At 40.3% G+C, this 26,136-nt stretch overlaps 2 protein-coding genes across 4 annotated transcripts in view; both read right to left on the minus strand.

Moving 5' to 3' along the window:
- Positions 1 to 11,909: 11,909 nt before the first annotated feature.
- Positions 11,910 to 16,350, minus strand: LOC103715850 (splicing factor-like protein 1). 2 transcript variants are annotated; one of them, XR_003387319.2, is made up of 3 exons: positions 13,938 to 16,350; positions 12,996 to 13,516; positions 11,910 to 12,908 (listed from the first exon to the last, which is right to left on the minus strand). XR_003387319.2 is itself a non-coding variant. In XM_008803616.4 (2 exons), exon 1 carries the CDS (start codon positions 16,272 to 16,274, stop codon positions 13,974 to 13,976), a length of 2,301 nt encoding a protein of 766 aa, XP_008801838.2. In that variant the 5' UTR covers positions 16,275 to 16,350; the 3' UTR covers positions 11,910 to 13,516; positions 13,938 to 13,973. The 2 variants fall into 2 exon arrangements, 1 of the variants encoding a protein (XP_008801838.2); XM_008803616.4 differs by having other exon boundaries at positions 11,910 to 13,516.
- Positions 16,351 to 20,470: 4,120 nt separating this feature from the next.
- The window catches only part of LOC103715851 (ubiquitin-like modifier-activating enzyme 5), a 37,328-nt gene continuing 31,662 nt past the window's right edge, over positions 20,471 to 26,136 (minus strand). For both annotated transcript variants that reach the window (XM_039130982.1, XM_039130983.1), the window contains exons 11-14: positions 26,014 to 26,100; positions 25,785 to 25,900; positions 20,899 to 20,948; positions 20,471 to 20,809 (exon numbers count right to left, since the gene is read on the minus strand). In XM_039130982.1, the coding sequence (XP_038986910.1) occupies positions 20,667 to 20,809; positions 20,899 to 20,948; positions 25,785 to 25,900; positions 26,014 to 26,100 (396 nt within the window). In that variant the 3' untranslated portion in view covers positions 20,471 to 20,666. The remainder of the gene's footprint in view (positions 20,810 to 20,898; positions 20,949 to 25,784; positions 25,901 to 26,013; positions 26,101 to 26,136) is intronic.

Consider the following 26,136-nt stretch of genomic DNA (forward strand, 5'->3'; position numbering starts at 1 on the left):
CCTAGACAAGTTAACTGTGTTCCCAAACAACTTAACTGTATTCTTAGATAATTGTGTTCCTAAACAACTTAACTGTGTTCACAGACAACTTAACTGTGTTCCTAGACAACTGTGTTCCTAGACAAGTTAACTGTGTTCCTAGACAAGTTAACTGTGTTCCTAAACAATTTAACTGTGTTCCTAAACAACTGTGTTCCTAGACAAGTTAACTGTGTTCCTAGACAATTTAACTGTGTTCCCAGACAAGTTAACTGTGTTCCCCAGACAAGTTAACTGTGTTCCCAAACAACTTAACTGTGTTCCCAAAACAACTTAACTGTGTTCCTAGACAACTGTGTTCCTAGACAAATTAACTATGTTCCTAGACAAGTTAACTGTGTTCCCAAACAACTTAACTGTATTCTTAGATAACTGTGTTCCTAAACAACTTAACTGTGTTCACAGACAACTTAACTGTGTTCCTAGACAACTGTGTTCCTAGACAAGTTAACTGTGTCCTAGACAAGTTAAACTGTGTTCCCAAACAATTTAACTGTGTTCCTAAACAATGTGTTCCTAGACAAGTTACTGTGTTCTAGACATTAACTGTGTTCCAGACAGTTACTGTGTTCCCAACAATTTAACTGTATCTTAGATAACTGTGTTCCTAACAACTTACTGTGTTCACAGACAACTTAACTGTGTTCCTAAACAACTGTGTTCCTAGACAAGTTAACTGTGTTCCTAGACAAGTTAACTGTGTTCCCAAACAATTAACTGTGTTCCTAAACAACTGTGTTCTAGACAAGTTAACTGTGTTCCAAACAACTTAACTGTATTCTTAGATAACTGTGTTCTAAACAACTTACTGTGTTCACAGACAACTTAACTGTGTTCCTAGACAACTGTGTTCCTAGACAAGTTAACTGTGTTCCTAGACAAGTTACTGTGTTCCAAACAATTTAACTGTGTTCTAACAACTGTGTTCCTAGACCAAGTTAACTGTGTTCCAAACAACTTAACTGTATTCTAGATAACTGTGTTCCTAAACAACTTAACTGTGTTACACAGATAACTTAACTGTGTTCCTAGACAGTTAAACTGTGTTCCTAGACCAGTTAACTTGTCCCAAACAATTTAACTGTGTTCCTAGACAAATTAACTGTGTTCCTAGACAACTTAACTGTGTTTCCAGACAAGTTAACTGTGTTCCCAAACAATTACTGTGTTCCTAAACAACTGTGTTCTTAGACAACTTAACTGTGTTCACAGACAACTTACTGTGTTCCCTAACCAATTAACTGTGTTTCCTAGACAAGTTAACTGTGTTCACAGACAAATTAACTGTGTTCACAGACCTGGGGTCGACCCTGCTCACATGGAGTCGACTCTCTCAGGCTTTCCAGAGAGCTGTTTTTTCTGCCTGATTTCAGGGGTCGACTCCAGCTCTTTAGGGGTCGACCCCAGGTCTTCAGGGTCGACCCCAACTCTCTTTAGGGGTCGACCCCCCGAGTCGACCCCAGCTCAGCATAAGTCCTACAATAATTTTCTAATAACACTTAACTGTGTGCACAGTCGAAATAACTGTGTTCTGGGTAGAATAAGTGTGTTCCGGGATGATTTAAATATGTTCCAAGCTTATTTAACCGTGTGTCATGTTAGATTAAGTGTGTTCCAAACTTATTTAATTGTTCCAAGCTTATTTAACTTTATTTTTATGTTTTCCTTTTTTTCTTCTTCTTTTTTTCTTTTTTTTTCTTCTCTTCTTCTTTCTTCTTTTTTCTCCTTTCGCGAGCTGGCGGCACACAGTTAAGTTGTCTGCGAACACAGTTAACAGGACTGTGCACACAGTTAAGTGTTCTTAGAAAATTATTGTAGAAGTGAGCGAGTCGACCCAGATTCTCACGAGTCGACCCCAAGCAGAGCAGGAGTCGACCCCAGTTCAAACTTTTTCTTTTCTTTTTCTTTTTTTTCTTCTCTTCTTCCCTTCTTCTTCTTTCTTCTCTTCCCGCGAGGCCGGCGGCGCCGGAAAGGGGCTGGGCCACGGCGGACGCTGGAGGAGGGCGGGCCGTGGCCGGCGACAGCCGCAGGACGCGGGACGGCGCCCTTCTTCCTCTTCTTGGCACCTTCCCACCATGGGGGCAGGGGCGGAGGCATTCCCGGCGGCGCGGCCGCGGGAGGGGGCTCGGGAGGAGGCGAGCCGGGCCGGCAGCGGCCGCGGGAGGGGGCAGGCCGCGGTCGGCAGCAGCCGCGGCTGGGGAGATTACAGTTTGGAAAGTCTCTGAAATTCTTCTTCTTCGGAAGGATGGGAGATCATGAGGGAAGGGGCATTTTCGGTATCTTATTTCAAAATAAAAGGGGCTCAGGGACCGGGAATTACAGTTTGGAAAGTTTCTGGACCGGTTGTTTTAGATTTAATTAACAAGGACTTTTTGTTACAGTGGAGTTTTTAGAGGGATGGGAAAGTCAATTACCCTATTATTTTATGGTCCAAACCTGTGCATGGTACAAGCGGACTGAAGAACAACTATTGGTGCTCGAAGTATAATAAAGGAAAGGCAAAGATGCCTACTGCTTCTATTTTAGCAGATAATGATGTGAAGGGTCGTCTCGCACAACTTAAAAGAGTAGATCACTGAGCTCGTGTCCCGAATAACACTTGCTGTTTCTGCTGCCAAAGCTATCTCAAATGATTTGGGTCAACAAGAAGTCGAGCAGTGAGTTAAAATCAACCCATAAGCACTCAAAATCCCCAACTTCAGCCTTTCAAAGTTGACGCACAAACTTTACCTGGAGCACTTTGATCCTTTGGATTGAAGGTTGGAGAGTTTTTCAGTTCCGAAGGTGGCAGAAGTTGCTGATTCAATAGAATGGAGCAATGCGTGTGGCTGATCCAAGAGGAAGGAGGATCTGATGTGTGGTCCTCCTGTCACGAGTACAGAAAAATCTAGCTCTTTGCCAAGAGTTAATATATTTATTCATTTATTTATTTGCTTCATAGGGACTGTTTAATTGCTGGTAAGTCAATTACATAGTTGGCCTTTCAAACATTAAGTTTCTAAGAGAACAATTATGCTAGGTTTACCTTTTCTGTTATGATACTAAAAACACTATTGCGTGCTGTTGGGGGAAAAATGGATTGCTCAAAACAACATGGATATATCGCTGGCACTTGATGGCGGGCGCAATGGCGGCAACCCTCAAGGCACCCGACCTCAGCGCGCCCGACCTTAAAGCTTGCAGCCTTGATCTCGGCTAAGTTGAGCCCGATCGACCTCAAGCCCTAAGAAGATCCAGTCAGAGGAAGAAGCAAACCCTTTCACTCCACCGAAAATCAAGTCCCCCTCCTCCTCATCCGGAATCTAATTCCGCAATCTTCGCCTCAACGGCTGCCAACGATTAAATGCGCACGATCTCAATGAACCGCCAGCCAGCCCAAAATCTTGGGCCTCTACGGTAATTTATTAACTCACACGATCACGTCCAATCACTACGATAACTCATTAATTCGCACAATCACGTCACAGATAACCTTCTGGAAGAAGATCTTTTTTTTACGTAATCTCCCTGTTTGTTCCAAAAAAAACCCTCTGACTTAAGTATCGGAGGGCCGGTGCCAGAACTCCCGCCACCGACTTCTTGCAGATCTCTGGAGAAAGCTGTCCACCGCCGCATCCCCTGCCGGAGCTCCTCCTCCTCAGTCCACGGTCACCCCCGGATCCAGTTTCCAGCAACACGTACATCCTTTGATGCATCTCTGCAACCGAAGGCGGCGCTTGCACCATCTCCGGCATCTCAATTGGCGATATGATTTCCATACCAGATGATCCACTGCTCTCCATATCCTCATCTAAAACATCATCCTGATGGATGAATGCTGTTATGGAGGATGTATGTGGCAGTTCCTGATTTTTATTTTTTTTTAAACACAATGAAGATGACCTGGATTTTTTTTAATTTTTCCCATGAGCTTGCTCGGTTGATTTCTGGGAGAACCTGTTCGTATTGGAGATAATGAGAATCGTCTAAAGTGGGGTAGCAATGACTCGACTGAGGTCAGATCCAAGGATGCTTACAGAATAGTTTCTGGTGAACAATCACGTAATTGCTAATTTAGCTGGATCAGGCTGATCCCTGGATCAACAAGAGCACAAACCTGATGATTGAAAGCTTTCATGGGGAAATTGCCCTGTAAAACCTTGTTGAAGGGTGGATTTCTTTGATACGGTTACCATCAAAGGGATTTTTTTTTTCTTTTGTTTTTTTAAGCGGCTGCTATATAGCACTGATGTGAATAAATCCACTACTATCAATCACCAAAATATCTCAAAAATGCCCAGGAATAGCAGCTGTAGGCTCCCATCAAACCATCAAAGAGAATCCAAAACTTGCTCCGTGGCAGACATCTCTAGGCAACTTGCGCCTTCAGGTGTTCAGACATATATGGTTGGGTTATGGAGATCCATATGAAAGCAATTGTATTACAGAATGAGTATCACAAAGCCAACATGTTCAAAACTCACCACCGCACTTGGAAGCCTTGGCTCATCAAGCCCTTCTAGGTCTACTTTAGTTAGAAGTAGCAATTCATAACCCATTTATTAACCCAATCCGCAATAGATCCATTTCAGTTTTACATAAATAGATTCAGATCATAATATATCAACCTATCTGAATCTATTTATTAAACTAATCAGATTTATGTTTAACTTATTTCTGTCCCGTCCAACCCAGCGCATATAACCATTTAACCCCATTTAAACCTATTCAACTTGTTAAAAATCTACATGTTAAAAATCCACTAAACTTGCTTTACCAAATTCATCCTGCTCAATAAACAGATCATGCGGGCTATTTTGGATCTCAATTTCTCTGTCCAATAAGTCAGGTTTGGTTCGATAAATTTTTCACCCAACCTGGTCCAATTGCCATCCCAAACCCATAATTATTTGAAAGGGCCTGCTACTGGCGTCATCGAGGTGAACTCCAATGGTACACTTTGTACCGAGGGGAGGCTAAAGAAGCATATGCTGGTGCGGATTTCATAAGGATATTAAAATATCGATTACTGGTTGCAAGCGACTTATTTGAAGTTGCTGCTGCCTGGGAGGGTCTAGGGCACGCCTGCAAGATTATCCACGCAAAGCACGCGTGGCTGAGAAGGGATTGCAAGACGATGATCACTGGACCTGGGCCAATAGAAACGTAAGTCTTACCAATCCATAGATGCGGGCGTATCACCCTCTTATTCTATCACATCCTTGGATCATGCCACAGAAAAACAAAAGAAAGAGAGAAAAAAAGAAAAGAAAAAGGAAAAAGAAAGAAAGAAAGAAAGAAAGATGGATCCCGATGTATGTGAAGAAGATGAAGAAGAAGAATGGATGACAGTACACCCACATCAGCTGCAACTGGTACCGTTGATCCAAAATTTCTGATCACAATCAGACCGCTGGCATGGGCCACCAATCTGTACAGTCCAGGTGATCCCCACACACAATAAACATGCTCCTGACAAGTTAATGATCTGAATTTAATGATATGATTTTGAAGCAGCACTTCCATTTCAGCAAAATTGCTTTTCCAGGGATGTTCACAAACTAGTAATAAATTTGCAGTCAACACTAATTCAATCAAAATACATAACGAAGTAGCATTTCAGAAGCACAAATCACAAGTATCCGTGAAACATAAAATAAAATCAAATTTGAGTAAATGGCTGACAAAATCAGTGTGTTCAATAAATTTGATATATGCAGGATGCACAACACTATTTATTCTGTGATCTTCACATCAATATTGAAAAATCTCCAAAAAGCAGCACTCTTTATCAGACCCATAGACAATTCAAGAAACTTTGCAGCATTAATTTGTAATTCTATTACTGCGTGGGAAAAAAGAAAAGAAGAAAAAATAAAAAGAAAAGAAAACTCTCCTTACAGATGTTAAACAAAAGATGAACAAACAAAGAACTGCAAACAGGTAGGAAGAATGCACATTTCCACAAGTATCTATGATTATAGTTAATGAAATAAATAAGCCTTACTCATAATTGCCATGGATTGGTTTTAATGAATTCTGAATTCTTGACTATTCTTTTCTAACAAAGGCAATATCTATAGTCATTGCAAGTTTCCATCAGATCTATCAGAGATTCCACCTATATCAGATTCCTTGACCTGACACCTCCATATATCTTCAAACCAACAAGCTCTCCACCATCTCATTCTGGCTGTTGCAAACGCTGTACTTCCTCCAACAAATTCATACTTCAACATAACCTCCCCTCCCCACATTCAACATCCATCATATCAGTCCTTTTTTCTTTTGAAAAGCAAATAAATACATTAAATATAGAATATAATTGATACAAATGTAGTCCTTAGTATATTGGGTGCATGCAAGCCAAATATGCCAAGCAGTAGCATGAAATGGCACAGTAGATATCATGCCAGTGCCAGGCCAACACACAGAACTCCGATCCTCTCAAACAAGGAGTAAAGTGCGATGTTGTGCCAAGACATGCCAAAGCCTGGCATGCACCGGCACAACCAGCACACATGCAATAGGCATGCAGTCATGTCACATACTGATAAGGCACTATCATAGCAGCTGCCTGACCGGCGCAAACAACATGTGGAACCTTAGTTTGAGCCTTCTATATCACACCCAACATTCAAATATACATGACAAAATAGCGTACACCACTCCTTTACCTCAAGCATCAACCACATATCACCCAGAGGCACCTCAGCAGTTTTGCATCTTGAATCCATAAAATATTTCTTGTTTGTTAATTTTCATTTGCGATAAATCCAAAAATAATGATAATAAATAGTTTGCATGATCTTTTGTTGATGCTATACCTTATTTTTCTCAAATCCCATAAAAAATTAAATCCATAGAATCACTGTTTTGTTCTTTTGATTGGGTCCATGCACTTTAGCTGTCCTAAAAACCAGCCCCTCGTCTACCAATCTCAAGTTAGCATTTAACACTAAACTCATCAACTCACGTTGTATCATCTTCAACATCACATGTTACATTATTAAATAACAAGTTCATCCAAGGTTTGCCGAACCGGGCTGAATCGCCCGGTTCAAGTAGTACCGAGCCAACCCGATGCAAAACCGGATCGGTTCGCCATTTTAATTTGGTTCCGCCCCGTATTGGCCGAAACTGCAAAGAGACCGGCTGGAACCGATTCTTTTCTAGCCGGAACCAACTAGAACCAGCCGGTTCGATGCCGACTTGGTGCAAACCGGTCAGTTCGCACCAAGTCAACCCAGTTTCAGCAGGTTGACTGTGGGCACTGTGGCATTATTGTCATAGTGTTGCACCATTCCGATTCGGTACCGAACTATACCGACCCTCAACCGGTATGGATTACGGTACCGGTTCGGCGGTCCTTGAGTTCATCCATGACCAAGGATCGCCGAACCAGTACCGGTAGGCGTACCGGTCGGCCACCGGACCGGTTCGGTACCGGTTCGAACCGAACCAAATTGGTAATGATTCGCGCATCCAAAAACCCAAAAAAATTTGGAACCGGTGTGAACCGACCGGTTCGAATTGGTAATGATTCGCGCATCCAAAAGCCCAAAAAAATTTGGAACCGGTGCGAACCGACCATGCGGACCGGTTGGTTCGCACCGGTTCCTAGCCGGTACCGCTTTTTAACGTCGAACCGGACTGGTTTGGTACGGGATGAACTGGCCGGTACGGGCTGAACCGGCCGGTACGGGCCGGTTCAACATTTCTTGTCCATGAGAAGCATAGATGGAGTGCCATATGTTATCTTGTTCAAATCTATAATATTGCTACCGAGTCGCATGTAAATAAATGTCAAATGGAGACGTACAAGTCGTTGACAAAGCAAATTCACAAAATCTAGATTATATGCAGATATACATTGGAGCAATATCTAAAAAACTGAGAGGCAGTCCTCGTGTTGTTCTACAAATAAACATGGACAAAAATTAAACAACAAAGAAATACAGCCAGATGTCCACCATAATACAGGGTCAAATATCTGATATAGGACTCCTATCATCATTATCATCATCCCAACATTTTCCCTTCAATACGAGATTAAGTCACCAAGGCTTCGTAAAAGGAATTAATTAAACTTTTATACTAGATTGTTAGTGTAACATATACCATTAAAAAGTGGGCACCCGTTGAACTTTAGATAAGAGGGCCATCAAGCCATGCCACAACACCAAAAATTATGGTTGCCTAGCAGAGACATCTACCTTATTACTTGGAAAGAGCTTTGAGAAAGAGAAAAGATGACAAGGATTAATTTAAATTACTACATTCATCTTCCAGACACAGTATGAACCAAAGAAAACAATTGAAGAACTCCTAAACTTGACCGAAGTGACTCAACTAGACAATGCTTTCAATCAAGCATAAACACAATACAAAAGATTCAAAATGCTCAAATGCTCCCCATAGCTAAATTTGACCTGCAAGTCCTTTCACTAACAATGTTATCCACATAAAAGTCTGTTATCGAAACATGAATCATTTAGAAACGCAAGGGATTTGACCTCTCAATCAGCTGATGCAAAGGGCTCATTTTCCCCAAAGGTTTATAAAACTAAGAAAACTAACATGATAATTAGGTGATGTTAAATCTATAGGCATCATATTTCTCCTTGATGACAACATATAATCAGAATTACACATTCCAGATATCAGATGCGAACAAATCTTGGTAATGAATGCATTTCCCACCAAACTTACATTTGGAAATTGAGTATAGACATATGAAATATATGACATAAATAGTTTCTATTGGCAGTGGGAGAAAGAGAAGCCTAAGATGTATGCCTCCCGTATATGAGGGAACTTAAGGTGCAAGGTGCATCCCCTGTTGGAATCTCTTGAAGTCAAATGTCCCACTTTACAAAGTCTCACCAATGAGATTCAGCATTTCTGGAAGCCTCATCTTGAGGCTTGAGGCATGAGGCAAGGCAAGCCTCAAACTAACCCATGTACAGAACAATTATTTTCAAACAATTTGTTAAGAATATACAATAAGTGGAAATAATTGTGAGAAAATGAACTCATCATCCATTGACAAAGAATTTGTTCCCTATTTTAGTAATAAAGTAATAGTAAATATAGTCTTCTGACTTAATAGCTTATAGAAGACTATCCATATCAATGGCCTGCTGATAGAGTTTGATATAATGCTATTGAAGTGCATCAAAGAACATTTTATTCTTAAGTTTCTTAAGAGGCAGGGCACTTGCATAACACGTCAAAAAATCCAATCTATCATCCTGTTCAAATATAATTTTCACACAACTCCAAAACCAAAACCCCTGGCTAAAGATAGAACTAAATCAAAATTAGGTCAGCTTTTGAGTTTTCTTTTGAAACCAACTCATGGAACCAACTAAATTTATATGTATGGGGAATAGGCGCTGATTTGTCTACTTCTTTATTTCCTTAAAATTGGGAAGCATTTTCCCATGTTTAAGCTCAGATTTACAAGAACAGGCAAATGGAAACATTGACAATGTCATTACAAAGAAAATTTAATTGTAAGAAAATTCATTAAAAAGGGGGAAAAAATCTTTTCAGTGACACACCAGCTAAAGTCACTGCTAGCTTTTTTTTTTCAGTCTAGTTCCTCTCAAAGCAGGAACTTTCTTCAAGTCGCTTCAAGGCAGCCAAATGCCTGAACTGATTCCCCATCTCTGGAAGTGACTTCTGATGCCCATTTAGAGGCAACCAAACACATTATCCAAAGTATAGCATGAAAGATCAAGTTATCCAAGTATAGCGTAGAAGTTCAACTTATCCAAAGTGTAGGGGCAATTTCCTTCCTCAAATTTGCAAGATATGTGGCAAACCAAACAAATTGAAAAGTAGATCTTCCTTTTCATATTCCATCAGTTTCCTTATGACCAAACAAAACCTTAAAAAACCTATTAGGGATTTAGGGAATAAATATACTTTCCTAATGTTAGTATGGTTATCCTACACTAGAGCACAAATATCATGTAGGTTATCATGTGTTAGATTATCATCAAACAATGAAGCAATGTTTTATTTTGAAACAATGTGGAATATAACATCTTAACTTTATTTTCAAGGTCCTCATGCAAAACCATTGCAACTGTACAGCCCGAAGTCCCAAAAGAATTCTATACCTTGTAAAGTAATGTCTAATTTGTTTGTCAACTGGTTTTCGTTCAACTATTTCTCTTTGTTTGCTAGACATTTCCTGGGCTTTTAGTATTATTTCAGCTGAAACTACAGAAATATATTTGGAACCACCACAATGTCCAAAACTCCAAAAGCTCGGATCTTAGTTTGATGACAATGAAAACCATGTTTCTAATTGCATATTAAGCTTCCCAGCTCATATAGTACATACCACTTCAATATTTGAGTTGCACTTCTACACTTTATTCAGACCAACGAATAACAACAGCTAATTATTCTGCAATAGAAAAATAATTTGCTGAACACTTTTACACGCAACATAGAAAATATTAATAGTCTTGCATGAAGTGACAACCAAGATACTATAAGGTGTAACATTTCTGCCAAGGAGGCAAGCTTATGCCAAGAAATGCAAAAAAGGGGACAAACTAACAACTATTTCAATGAAGTTGTACATCACTTCTCACATGGTTGTGATACCACTAAAAGTACAACATATCCATTGACAATGCACATAGCTGAAAGTATTATGTCAATAACATACAAGATGATGCCAAGGAGTAAAACCATGGGAAAGCACATGGTTGAAAGTAATATGAAGTGAATGATAAAGAATCTGACAAGTGACGAGAAGAATTCAGAAGTGGATATCATATAAGGTTTTTTATTAATTCCACCAATAAAACATATATTAAAAAACAAGAGTGTTTAACATTGAAAAGGTTCTATCTATTAACTTTTTGATTGCTAAAAGATATTTGATTCCTATAAGAAAACTTGAATATTAAGAATACATATAAATCAGTTATAAAAGTAAATAAACGAACTTGTATACAAACTCCCACAATGGCTTCTCTCTCTCTCTCATGACCATTATCTCCCTCAAACTTCTTTCTCTTCCTACCAACTTTATTGAATAGGCTCAAGTCTTGTGGCCTTTGTACTTCTCATGTCTGCCTCCTGATTCTAAAGCGAATAATCATGCCATTTATTTCAAAAAATTAAATATTCACTAAATGCCTAAACTTGTCTTTAAAGTCTGCGGAAAGGAACTTTAATGCCACGTTTAGATATGTATCTCCCCTTTGATCTTTATTCATTTCACAAGAAAGAAATAAAAGAAAGGAAAAAAAAAACATTCAAGGGTTTGATGGAGTTTGATCTCCAAAATAAATGCATCCAATTCATAGTTTCACTCCACATTCTTATCAGTGTTTCCACATCTTTGGCCAGGTCAACAGTTTCAAGAAAATAGAAAAATGGCAGATTTAGTCATTCAGTGTTAAGTACAGCAATGTGGTAGAGGACTAAACCAACTCCAAAGAAACAACATTAGGCAAATAAAGTAGCTATCTTGGGTTTATGATGGATACAAGACCTCATGTATATCAGGGTCGTGAACATGTACGATTCAGCACTCACCAAATTTCTTTAAGTTTCAAAACTTATAAGCTTTTCTCTCTCCGTGTGTTAGTTGCAGGAATTTTGCTCCCATACAACATATTCCGTGCTTGCTCTCAATTCCTTCGGCAGGAAATAGTGGAGATCTGGTGAATTGACAGAGTTGACTTCAAGTTAAAGAACAAGCACCTGACTGATCAAAGAATTATTACTTTATTATTTGGATTGGTTTGCTTTCCATTTCGCTATGATGTTTCACTTCATCCCCCCATCCCCCTCCTCGCCCCCGCCCCCCCACCCCACCCTCCCCAACACACACACAAAAGATAAGAAGAGGAAAAATATAAAAACAAAGCAAAATAAATTAAAGATAATCTTTACAAAACAAAAGGTCGAATGTTTATACTTCAAATTGAATCTCAACAATTATATGACTTGAGAATTCCTAGTTTTTCTTATTATAGGGATGTTTTCATACTTCCCTACAGATTATGAGAATTAACATTTCCAATTTTATATGTTCTACATTGAGAAGAGCACACATGATAAAAGATTAAAGTTTGAGATTGCTGCTCCGAAGGAATTTGCCCTCCCTGCTGAACTGCAAGAAAATATAAGACTTCAAAATCTGCCTAAACAGCTTGACTTATCTAAGATTCGAAGAAACCCAAATAACATAATACCAAGGCAATGGGCTGCTTTTGCCCAACTGCATATAAGTTTTTCCTGCCTACCTAGCTTTAAGTCTCTCTTTAACACATACCCGTGGTGAATTTCTTTGACCTCCGGAAGATGGTAATATCTGCACCTTACCAGTAGCCCCACCATGTATCATGACCAAGCTAGAGCAATTCAGTTATCTACATTCTCCATTTTGCATCAAGTCATATTGCACTTGCAGCAATCATGTCACTAACAAGTTAAGAGTGCATAATATGATAAATAAGATTTTTTCAGAAAAGAAGCCAGCAGAGCCATAGGTTGTGAGAATAAAATATTGTCAAAGGATAGAAGAACTGGCATGCTGATGAAGTGGCACCAGTAATGCAGTGACCAAAGAAAGGATCCATCATCCTGCGGCTTATGCTCAAAAGGACAAAGCAACATCAATGGATAACAACATCAACTCATAATACATTTAAAACACAATGTAACCATATGGCTTGACAGACATCACCGATGCTGCAGAACTTCGTTAGAATATCAAAATGAACAAAGGGAAAAAAACATATATGCAATTTTTTTTTAAAATATGCCCCATTTCCATCTGAATTCCAGGCAGTACCTGATGAACTAGTGATTATCAATTTTCGCAGCATGTCCTCCCAGCTCTCACCTATAAACTGGGAAACATCTCTAAGCAGTCTATGTTAATAAAGCAAAAATGAAAAGCATCAATATGTGAGTTGCGGAGTAAATTGAACATTTACCCACTCTGCAAACTGTATAGCCAGAAGGCTTCCTCTGAAGTGTGACAGCCAGAAATTTCAGCCAGATCCACGCATTCAAAAATGTGTAGAACAGCAAGAAGATAATTGCACAAATGACAATAAAATATTAAGCAGTTAGTGAACTAGATAATCAGCCAAAGAACAATAAGTCATATAACATGTCTCAAATAAGAACCATCATGAAGTAACCAGTAAACAACCCCTAAAGAAGTTCCAGACGAAAGCGGACAGGGAAAAGAACAGTATCTTGGTGTGCAGGTTGCAGAAAACCCCTCTGCCTGAGAAAGAAATCCAAAACCACAGAAAAATTGTAACTATCAAGCAACAGATGTATCAAGTACATAAATTTGCCACTGTGAAAATGATCAGGTCTTTCAGCCCAGCAGTTTCTGCAATGGTCATAAGAGCACAGCAAGGTTAAAGATGTGAGTCCCAAACTTCCAACTAGGTGAGCAAGAGGAAATAAATCAGGTTGACAATATCTCCAAGAAACCTCAAGCCTGCCAAAAAATTTATCACCAACAGTATCCAAGTTAAGAACTGCCAAAACATGAATACAACCAAACAACAATGCGCAACAATAGACAGTGCAATTATTAGGTCATGAAAAGAAAAGGGACAAATGGAAGCACAGCACGGCTGTTTCCAGACAAGCTAAGCTGAAAATGCCTCCTGCTCAATAAGAAACAAAAATGTTGAATGCTATAGTAAAGAATATACACTAATGAATCACTTCATATGAGCACGTTTTTCCCCCAGTTCATGTTGTCCATGACTTAACTTTATAAAATCCACGACAAGCTTGCAAAGCTAATGTTGATCAAAATTTATTGACTTCATAAAATTAATCTTTGCAATTAATCATGACTTCACTATGATATGATCTAAGAAAAAGCACGTATAGGCAATCTGAAGCCTTACCTTTCTGTGCAGAAGCAAAATGCTTGCTGATCAACATCACTTCATCTCTGACATGAATTTCTCATAGTCCGTGTCAGCACCATAAGATGCCGACTGTTCTGCAGTTGAAGCGGGCTGAGGCGGCGGTGGATTGGAGGCCCATGGTGCATTTGCAATGGTTTGAGTGGGATCAACAGCCAGAGGCGGCACTGGTGTAACTGCAGAGTAATAAGGTGTATATCCATAAGGAGGAGGAGGTGGATACATTGGAGGAAAGTTCGGAGCAACGGTACTGCTGTAAACATTGTTTGGCACAGCCTGGACAGGTGTGGTAGTGCTTTGTGATTGCACCCCGGGAGGGTAATTCTGCATTGAATCACTTGAAGATGCAGATTGAGGTGCAGTGCCCAGAGGAGCAGTTTGAGATGGAGTGCCAGGAGGAGCAGTTTGAGGTGCAGTGCCTGGAGGAGCAGTTTGTGCCGGAGGAGGGTATTGCATGCCATAAGGTGGCACAGACTGGCCTTGAACGGGGGTGTACATGCTCGAACCTGGTGGCTGCGGAGAATATGAAGCATATGGAGGGGGGACTGGAGGACCCCATGGAACTGGTGCATAACTACCAGGTGGTGGTGGAGGGTTCGCGACAGGCGCACCAGCCATATACTGTTGAGAAGGATATGTAGGTGTAACAGGAACCGGAGGAGCAGGAGGCATAGCAGGCTGAGGAGGTTTCCCTGCTACTCTTACAGCTATAACTCTGCCTTCTAGATGATACCCATTCATAGCAGCTATTGCGGCATTAGCCATAGAAACATCTTCATACTTCACAAAGCCATAACCTTTGCTCAACCCAGTGGTCCTATCCTTGATAACCTTAGCCATCACAATATTCCCGAAAGAGGAGAACAATCTAATCAGTCCGTCATCATCGAGAGTAGGCGGCAGATATCCTATATATAAGTTTGTCTCATCGTATTCCTTCTTGATCCCATTGGCTGCTCCAGTGCCTGCCGTGCCCCCAGCCCCACTACCACTAGCCCAAGGTGGATTGCTCCCCGAAGAGCCCGAACCGATAGCCAACACCGAGCTCTGCTTAGTTACAGAATCTGGCGCAGTCCCGCCAAGCTCGGCCAAGAAGTTCTGGTACTCATCATCCATCTTCTTCCCTGATCCTTTCATTGGGCAATCTATCGTGGGGTGCCCTCCATCACCACAAATCTTGCACTGCACATCGATCTTAAAGGTGGTCGTTCGGGCAGGGCAGGCATACTGCCGGTGCCCGGGCTCGCCACACAGCCTACAGAACTCGTCATCCCTGATGGTTCCATTAAGCGCGGCGAGCTCTCTCAGCTGCTGCCTCTTGTGTTCATTCAATACTTCATCGACAGGCGTCAAGAGCTTCTCCACCATGGCAGCAGCAGCATCCAAAGCCTCCTGAGTCTCAGCCTCGACCAACACGTGCAAGTCCTCGTTTTCCGAGAGGTCCGGCTTCAAGTCCCTCTTCTGCTGCAATCTCCCTTCTTTGACCGACCCTTTGCCCCGGATCACGATCTTGGCACCGGTCTCCTTCTCCATCCTCTTCTGGGTGTTGCCCCTCGGCCCGATGATGAGGCCGATAAAATTGTATCCCGGGTACTCTTTCATGGGGATGTAGAGCTTCTTCTGGAGCTTGGGGGGGCGGTAGTCGGCCGGGGGCTTGAACGCCGGGTTCCTCTGGATGAGCTGGGAGATGATCCCCTGCCGCTCCTTGGTGAGCCGCTCGCGTGCCCGATACTCCCTGGTGTTGATCCTGATGCCCATGTTGTCGTAAATCGGCTCGGGGGAGGGGGATCGGGCGCCCTCCGGTCGGTCATCGAGGGGCATGCCGGACTGGAGGAGGCGGCTGATCTCAAGGAGCCTAAGGTTGAGTGCCTGGACCTCAGGGTCGAGGTCGGCGGCGAAGTCCTTCATGAAATCCGGGAGCTGGACGACCGGATTCGGCTCCTCGTTGGCCCACCGGGACTTCCGCTTCTGACCACAGCTAGACCCATCGCCGGCGCTGTCGCCGGACTCTGCCGGGGTCTCCCAGCGGCTGCGGCGGCGGCGGCGGCGGCTGGTCTCCTCCTCCCCAGCCGACACCTCCTTGTCGGTGCCGCTGTGGGTCACGGCGGACTTTCCGTTCTCGGAGACCAGCAGCCTCTCGGCGGCGGCGGTCTGGCCGTCGGGTTGCTCCGGCGGGGGGTTAGGATGTAGCATTTCCGGAGGAGGGGGAGGCGGAGGGGGGTTGTGGGGATCTAGGGTTTGGGGTGATGGATTGGAGGGAAGATCGAGAGGTTGGGGATAGGAGGCTAGGGTTTCGAATTGGGCGGATTCCTCCATTGCAGAGGGAGGGAGAGAGAGAAGAGACGAGCGGAGAAAGCTGAGTCGGTTCGGAGTTGGATGCGAGAGACTAAATGTTTCGTGTACCACCTATATATGGAGGAACACGGTCTATGGTTGCGAGGACCGGAGAAGATGGACGGTTGTGATCAACCGACTGAAGTGATAAGAACCGGATCACGGATGATCCGACGACCCATGTGACCGCTGCTTACGTCACAAATATCCCGTACTCCGGCAAGGGTTCGGCGGTACCTTTCGCTCGAAAGAACGCTTGATCTTCTGAATCCCAGCAATCAAAGATTCTGAGTATGTATATTATATATCTAGACTTGAATAACTATGACATAGGTGGATCTATTTCCCTTTCTCCTATTAAATAAATTTTATTTGAACTTCAAACTTTTGAAATATGTCAAGTATTATTTACCACTATATCCAGAAATAGAAAACAATAACAAAAAATGGCATCATTATTTGAGAAAATTACTACTATCAAACAAAAAAAAAAGACTGAACAAATAAATGATAATCTTTTCAACTAGCACAAAAATCTCAAATTAAAAAATTATTTTATTACCATTATCCTCCAAAATTACTATCATTCAAATAAAATTTTCATTGAATAATTTTTCTTTTTATAATAAATGATGATTTTTCTTCTTTCGAAATATGATGATTTCTCAATTGGCACAAAAAATTGGAAAAAATAATTTTACCCTTTGTAAATAAACGTTCTTTAATATTTAATAAAATAATTTTAAGATTTATTTATATAATGTAATAGATCCTATGTTGATACCGCATCTTAACAATCTAGCTTGTGATTAGGAACAAATGCTACATGGATTAAGGTTCTGTTTGGCAAAACTTTTGGAAGACTAGAAAGTATTTTTTGGTTCTTCAAAAGTACAATGATATAGTAGTGTTCCATCTATCTCATGGCAACACGGTTGTGCCAAGGACAGTGCTACTGAAGATTGAGCGGCTACTTCGGGGCTTCCCATGAGGCTCGCATGGAGGCGGTCGAGGGGAGGAGGGCACTTGATGGCGTGGGAGAGCATCTACCTCCCATTCAATGAGGGTGGCCTTGGGGTTCTGTCTCTCCTGAAGAGATGGGAGATGCTCATTGTCTGGCATGCAGTCCGCTTTCTTTTAGAGCCGCAGAAAATCTGGAGCCGAACCATGGCAGCCCGCTATGGGCGGGTGGGCCCTGAGGCATGGGCCCGAGAGCGGAGATGTTCCTTCATGTGGCAAGAGATTGCGAGGTACCTACCTACTGCGTTGGTTCACACCATATTACTGATAGGTAATGGGCGCAGCATTGATGTGGCTGAGGACTTGTAGGTAGATGCCCTCCCCTTGCGGCATTGGCCGACTATGGTTAGTGTCGAGGTTGCGGAGGGCCTGTGTGTCTGTGCTCTCCTTGTCCCTAGGGGGGCTGCATGGGACGAGCTTAGGCTGGTCCAGCTTTTCGGGGGGCATTTGGCGAAGAGGGTTCGATCCCTCCTATTACCTAGGTGCACAGGTCCAGACGTGCGGGTTTGGGGCACCTTTACCAGGACCAGCGTCAGGGTGGGTGACCTCTTCCGCATTCTCCGGCAGTAGTACGAGCCTGGGCCAGACTGCGCTTGGGCCTCCACCCAAGGGTTGCACTGTTCCTCTGGAAGGTGGTTTGGGACCGTCTTCCGACGAGAGCAGTATTTAGTGGATGAGGATTTCCTCAATATGTGGGGATTGTGGTGCATATGAGACGATGGACTATGCCTTGTTCCAGTGCACATAAGCTAGGGTGACCTGGCGACTGGCAGGGATCCCGCGGGAGGTTTGGGGCTGGAAGGATTAGTTTTTACAGGACATGCGCCAATGTTCGGGTCCCCACTGCTCCGCCAGGAGGCGGCTCAAGCGATTTGCACGTCCTACCAGATTTGGCTGGCTAGAAACGCTCGAACCTTTGGCGAATGCAGTATGCCGCCGAGACTTGTGGTAGAGAGTGCCCCAGTGGAGATCAGTCACATCATACCTGTCGAAGGAACCTTAATAACTTGGGACATTTGGGGTTTTCATTCTACTTCGGCAGCATCTCATACCATGTTTTTCACCTGAGAGCCTCATCTCCAAGTTTCCTCAAGGTCAACTTCGATGGATCTGTCTTGGACGGAGGTACGAGGGGCGGCGCAGGTTTTATTATTCAGAACCCGTCTACCAAAGTCGTGGCTGCAGGGGCCGTCAACTCTTTGACATATCAGTTCCGCGTGCAAAGTTGAGGGCCGTTTGGGCGGGCCTTCATCACGCCCGGCGTGTTTTACGGGCCAATTCCATCATCCTGGAGGGGGACTCGGCCACGATCATCAGCTGGATCCGAAGCGTCTAAGGGGTAACGGTTGCGTCCACCCTTTGCTCCGAGATATCTGGACAATGGTGAGGGATAGAGGGGCCTTCCAGGCCAAACATGTCTTCCGTGAAGCTAATAGGGCCGCGGACTAGGTGGCTGCTTATGTAGCCAGTCACTCGGGTAGTACCTTATGGGCTAGAGATGGAGAGTTGCCCTCGGCACTCCGAGGTATTTTGTTTTTTGATTTTATTGGGTGCATTCATACTCGTCTGGTATGATCTACCCGCCTTAGAAAAAAAAAGATACAATGATGTTTGGTAAAAAATCGAGAAGTTGTTTTTGGCTCTGTCAAAAAGATGAAAAGGTCCACTTAGGAAAAGCTCTATTTTGGAGATTCTCTCCAAAAATGCTTTTTCACCAACGTCGAAAAGCAGTTTTGATTTTAATAAAATTTTTTCGATGACCAAAATGCCTACCAACAAATCTTATAATTATATCTCATATCATATCATATCATAATATATTATTATACTATAAATATAATATAATATAATATAATAACAAATTAATAGTATATTTTGTTATATTATATTATATTATAATATTATAATATTACAAAAAAATATATTATTGTAGTAATACATAATTATAATATAATATATTCTTATCTTTTATTATAAGCATAATGTCACATATTATTGTAATCATACTTTTTTATTATTATAATAATAGTTATATTACGATAATATAAGATATTATTATAATAATAATATTATAATATATGATTAATAATATAATAGATTCTAGATTAGATTATACTACGTTATATTATATTCTATTTATATCATTATATTATATTATATTATGTTATAATTATAATAATATTATATTATGTTGTAGTAATATTGTACTATTAATAATACGTTACTATATCATATCATATCATATCATATCATATTATGTTATATTAATAAGCTATAGTATTCAATATTATATTACACTATATTATAATAATATTATACAAAATAATAATATAATAAGATATAATATTATATTGTATTATACTTTATGCAATATTCTTTATTATTATATTATTATACTAAAAGCACTTTCTCATTTTGGATAGTTGTAGTATTTAAGGATAATTATTATAAATAGTAAAATTGTATCTCATAAAAGAAACTTTTCGACGATCAATCCAATCACATTACTTTATCTAAATCTTAATTTTTTATCCTACTAGTAGACCTAGCTTAAATTTTCTGCTGTAACCCAGTGTGACTCTCTTCTATTGTAGCCTAATACTACAATCTTAGCCACTTCCACCTTCTACAAACGGTAATATAATAATAGTGAAAGTCCTTGAAGGTATGGTATTTAAACCCATGTTACACTCTATCCTCTTTTTGATTAATACTTTTCCGGCTAGTCCAAGCCAGCGACGTATTAATCTCATCCGGAACGGAATAGAAAGGGCAGCAGCACCCTACTCAAGGTGTTATGATGAGACAAAGGCCATTATTTCAAACTATGGTAAAGACACCATCTCCCATTCCACTTCTTCCCGTCCTTGTATAGATATTCAAGTTGGCATCACCTAAAACAAAGCATATCAATCATATTACATAAATAATAATAATTTTAATTAAATAGTATTGCAGTAATTTATGTCCTATCTTGGATGTGCATTTGTTTATTAATATGTCAAAAACTGCTTCACATAAGACACACACACACGTGTGTGTGTGTAGAGAGAGAGAGAGAGAGTCGCAATTTTTTTGCTATACCTTCTCCTCGCTGAACATTGCATATACTAGACCTTTTGCAGCTCTCCAGACAGGCAAATCTACATTCAGGACCATTTGGAGGAATGCAGGTTAAGTGAATAGGAAATGAAGGTTTCTCCTAATTAAGTCATGACACCTTCCCCTCATTTCCCTTTTTTTCATTTCAGAAGGGAACCAGGGAAGCTAATGTTACTGATAAATACCCTTTGCATTAGAAAAAAAAAAGAAGAAGGGTTCAAATAAAATTGCAAGGTCAATGTTTCTGGAAGGTCAGGATGCATTAAGGGCATCGAGCTGCCGCTGGAGATCCTCAAGATCATCTACCACAGGGCACGCCTCTCCAACCACCAGTGACTCCGGATATTTGCCGGCACTTGGGAGCTCGTGGATAAGACCTTCTGGAAGAGCATCATCTGCATGTGTTTGAGAAGAGGTGCAGGAATGAGAAAGAGTTAAACCAAGAAAAGAGAAAATAGAGGCCATGCCATGGAAGAAAGATCACCTGATGCACTGCAACCATTCGATATTTCCATCTTGCTATTATCAACAACACTGTATAAACAAGTACAATTAGTGTAACATGAAAAACTGCAGTCTTGTAAGGAAAAACCTATGAGAACTTTTAACATGAAAAAGTGATGTGATATTGCAGATTTTAGGAAGATTACAATTTAGAACATAAATATAAACTGCGCAACACATAATAGCAGTCTAATTTTATCTGCAAGCTGAAGCATGCATTATCCCATGAGCAAACCTAACAACATATAAGGTCTGATATTTTGTATCACAAGATGTGGCAGATGGATGCCAAGATGTCCAACTCAAAAGTTGATATCCATTGAACTATGCTAACTATATATACATGCAATATTCTAGGCTAATGTAATGGTGTAGCTAAATTTATTCGGCTGTCTGCATCAGTCGAATTAATATAAAAATCATCTTTATCGTTGTTTATGGAAAAGAATTAAGATCTCCAGCAGCAGTTTGTTTAAAGATGCTAATAATACTTTCATAATCTAGCGTCCGGTTAGCTATACATTAGTGGAATGCAGAAAATAATATGAAATCCTCCCATCTACTAATATCAGCAATAGCAGCTCCTTCATATCGAGACTTGCTCAGCTAAGCTCCCAGGAGAATTAAAATAATATACCGCATTTTCCATGCCTACTAAATTTTAGTTTTCTTTTGGCAAAAAGGTGGTAGTGATTTTGAAGGTTCTTCAATATCATTCTCTCCTTGCCAGAGTATCACTGTAAACAAAGGGATGCATTGACCCCCACCAAAATTCCACATGTATTAGGTTTCAGCTTTCAAGGCAGTGCCAGTGAGTTTTTCGTTAGTCTATTTGCATCAACAGAAAACCATGTTTATTTCAAATTCAATACATGATAAAAAGCAATTCACAGCCATTAAAGAAGGTTATCTGACAGTTTCAAAAATCTTCAAATTGGAGTGCAACCAGACAAACATGGTTACTTGTTATTACTTGATGACATTCAATTAATTTGAGAATTAGATTAGTAAGAGCATGTATTAGTTCCTTATGAACTCAATATTTGCCTTATAATCTTAATGACAGATTATCTGGGTTAGTATCACATGCAGCATCTTGACAACAGTTTCAAACTACTATTTTACATGCAAACTTGTCTATACCTGTCCTACACCAGGATATGACATGAATAGAGACATGTCAGATATGCCAGATCACAGACCAGAAGATGTCCATTCAGATGATATGCAACAAGATGAATGATCTGTTGTGATTTCGATTATTTTTGTGCATCATGGACTAGTCACATATGATTGCACTGACTGATACCATAGTGTATCAGTGCATATAGCGTAAGACATGCATCAAAATAGTCAGCTTGGCTGTAAGTTCTCACTAACAACAGCAGAAAAAGCAGAACCCACTCATCAGGTTTAGTTCCTTGGAACAACCTTTTTTCTTCCAAACAAAAACACCATATTCTCTACTAAAATCAACCTGGCTTGATTCAAACAGGGACTTGAGAGGGTGTATCTAAAGCAAGGTTTTATGTGTCAGTCCATGCTGAGATCCATGTCAGCCTGCACATTCCCTGTTGGGCCAATGCTGGCACCCAACGCTAAGGTTGGTACTGACTAAGGAGCGTGCTTGTCTGCATCGACCCATGCCAGTTCAGCACAGGTTGCTATTGCTCAGGACGGCACCATATGAAGCCCGAAGGGCCCCTCACATCCTTTCTTTTCTTATTTAGGTGCGGCATGGAGCCACCAGACAGCATGACCCATGGCAGCAGTACTTAACTACTTGATTTGAAGTGAACTTCTGGATTGATGATCTGTTGCTTCAAGTTCATGGTTTGTTTGAAAAATTATTTATGTTATTTAAATAACTCTTCTCTTCTCTTATGAGATATAGACGCTCTCTCTACAACCAATTCTCCTTAAGAATAAAGGCATTTCCTGATTGTAGACCACCCTTACCTTTACTTTTTAGGTCCTTTGATACACAAGGAACTGTCTAAAAGTGAAAGGCATCATTGGTAGGCGTCCAAACGGACATTACTAGGTGATTGGGGATAGGTAGGCGCAATTAATCGGTAATCGGGAATTCGTTAAACACTATCTGTATAAATCGATCCATGATTAAATCAAGCAAAGGATTTAATGGATTTAGAATTTAAGAAATGGGTCAGAAATTAGAAATAACCATGCCAAACCCTTCCAAATGGGATTAAATGCTTATAAGTTGAGACCATGTGAAGTTTTCTTCAAGAGAAGATACGACATCAAGCAAAAAAACAATTGTACCCAAAAAAAAGGTAAAACCAAAACAAACTTTTTCTAAATCTAATACTTTTTTGTCACATAAAAATTGTTAAGCAAGAAAAAAATTTCTAAAAATTAATTATACTAACATATATGTCAGTTTTATCTAGGTTTGGCTTAACCTATTTGCCAACAATCAACCATAACCATGAAGACATGGGAAGTGGACAAAAGGAACCTAAAATTTACTAAAACAGGCACAAAAAATGTGAAGAAATACAAAAAGGCACCTAAATCAGAGATAAAAAATCTCTAGTGGACAGAAATTAGTGTTTAGACAGGCTGAATATGAAACTAGAGCAAGAAAATCCAGAAATGTTAGAGTACATAAATTACGTAAGTTTAAAGTATTTTCAGAGGCAAGATAGAAAGCCCTACCTTAATCTTAAATACTATAAAAGATTCAATAACTTATGTCAAGAAGCATTTTAGACCCTTAGATTTAGATGGAATAATCTCAAATATTCAAAGTATTTCCTATACATGAGTCCCTTCTCAAATTCCCAAATTGGTAGGGCATAGATCAGTTACAGCTTAATACCTTTCTTTGAATCTTCCGTGACCCTCGTTAACAGCAAATCATCTTGGAATCCTCTTCCTGTTCCTTAATCCTTTTAAACTCCCATACCTTCTCCAATTCTCTTGCCTACAGCAAGTCATCCTGGCATCCTCTTCCTCTTTCTTAATCCTTCTGGACCCCCTTCTTCAATTTTCTCGCCCAAGGCTTCCTATCTTTTGATGCAAAAAAACAAAAGAAAGAAGAAAATTTGTTACCACCTTCCTCTTTCTCAGTTCCATGTCCAAGAGCTCAGCCCAATTTCTACTCCCCTCCCTCTCTTAAATGCAAGCCCAAGGTTTCCAACCCAACACCTAATCTCCACCTTCCATATTTAGTTAATCCCATAACCAAGTCCCTTGTGCAACTCCAGGGATTCTTTCCTTCTCCTGTACCTTGTAGCCCAAGTGTTGACCAGACTTGTGGCCCATTAACTACACTGGAAGTTTGATCAATAAGATGAGTCTAACACTGCAAAAACAAACAAGTCACCCATTGATTATATTATATAACTTCATATTTTCAGTTATCAGTTCATAGGCAATGGGCCTAACAAAATCCATTCATATATTTTGTAGTTCCTGTGTAGATTCTTAATATTGTTCAGTCCATGTTGGATGGACATTATGGCTTGTTTAGGCCTATTATTTGAATGCATAAGTTGGTCAAACTAAAGCCCAAAATCACATCCCCCCCCCAAAAAAAACACGCACACACACAAAAGAGAGAGAGAGAGAGAGCGCACACGCACACGAGAGAGTCTAAATCCCATGCATTGCACTGTCATAGTGGGAACTTTTCATTCCCACCAAGAACGACAAGAAATTTTCAAGAAGAAAATAATACACCAATGTCCAGTCAACATGTCAAACAGAATTGTCAAATCCTTTAGCAACCATACTCAAAATAGTTCAAAGCTTTTGTCCGTAACTCCTGTAACTTGAAAACCAAAATTCTTGATATCTATTAAACAATAAATAAAAATTTAATTTTTCTTTCATTGGTATTTTAGTTCAAAGTGCATTGGCACATGCACTTTTACTAGTCAGATTAAATTGGACAACATCAAGTTTTTTGACCACAGACCTTTAAATGTGTTGTTGCAATGATAACAAGACCACATTTAGAAGTATAGAAGGGTAATTCTATCCATGGTTCACCGTACCAGCCCGAACCGAGCGGTATAAAGCGTACCGTACCATACTGGTTTGGCACTGGTACCCGATATGGGAGACGTATCAACCCTTGGTATGCCAAAAAGACCACATACTGTATTGACACAATACTAGTGTGGCACCAGTACATGGTCCAATACCTATAAACAACAATAAGTGATTGAAACCTAGCATAGTCAGGATGACAGCAGAAAGCACAGTAAAGATGCGGGGCACGATTCACTTGCTAGGACTTGTTGTCGCTGAACGTGGTGACACAGTAAGGATTAAGGGATACAAGCCTAGATAGGATACCTACTAAAATTCTTCCCATAGCCCTTCATCCTATTAAGTTCATTAGCTCTTTCAAAAAATGAAAAGTTTAAGATTGAAAGGGCGGCATGATAAGTATTGACCCAGCTATTGGATTAGAAAACAAATGCGCAATTCTCAAAAATAGTTCCTGAAGTTGTCATATAAAGCCCTTCGATCATGGATATGAAGTTTAATACCATGAAATTTGAAGAATAATCATGCATCCAAACATACAATTATGAAGATTTATGCACCCAAATGAGCATGATGCAGGAATGCATGTAGATTTAACTACAGGCACAGACTACTATAAAGAATGAAATAACACATCAGTGGGCAACATGATGAACATGTGCATACAGTAATGCATATACACCATAAATGTAGCATTGTGATCATCTATAACATTTAGGCATATGTGAATATTATTTGGTGAAAATATAGAATATAATTTTCCTCTTCAAAATAGAAAATCAATCTGTGTGAATGTATGATGATAGTAGGAGTGAAATAAGATTATTAAGAAGAAGAAAGTACCTTATATTCCACTCATTATCCAAGTGAAGGGGCCCTTCTCTTACTGCTGATATTTCAACTTCGATCTTTGCCTTAGCTGCAGCATCTCTAGCTGGTTTTGTTTGGATGTATTCCTTCTGCACAATATATGTTGCCTTAGCCATAAGAGATGTACAATACAATGGGAAGCACATGGATTTTAATACTGCAAAATGCTAATTCATGAATAGGCAGCATGCAAATTATATACCTGTCGCTCAAAACATGCCAAGTTTGAACACTGTGGATTTGGTCTCATTTCCATGGTTGGAAAATAATCTTTAAGTGAATTATATCCCTGCATGTAAATGATGTTATGAAATTCAGCCAGAGA

This window comes from Phoenix dactylifera, chromosome 10, assembly GCF_009389715.1.
Source record: "Phoenix dactylifera cultivar Barhee BC4 chromosome 10, palm_55x_up_171113_PBpolish2nd_filt_p, whole genome shotgun sequence".
Lineage (NCBI taxonomy): Eukaryota > Viridiplantae > Streptophyta > Magnoliopsida > Arecales > Arecaceae > Phoenix > Phoenix dactylifera.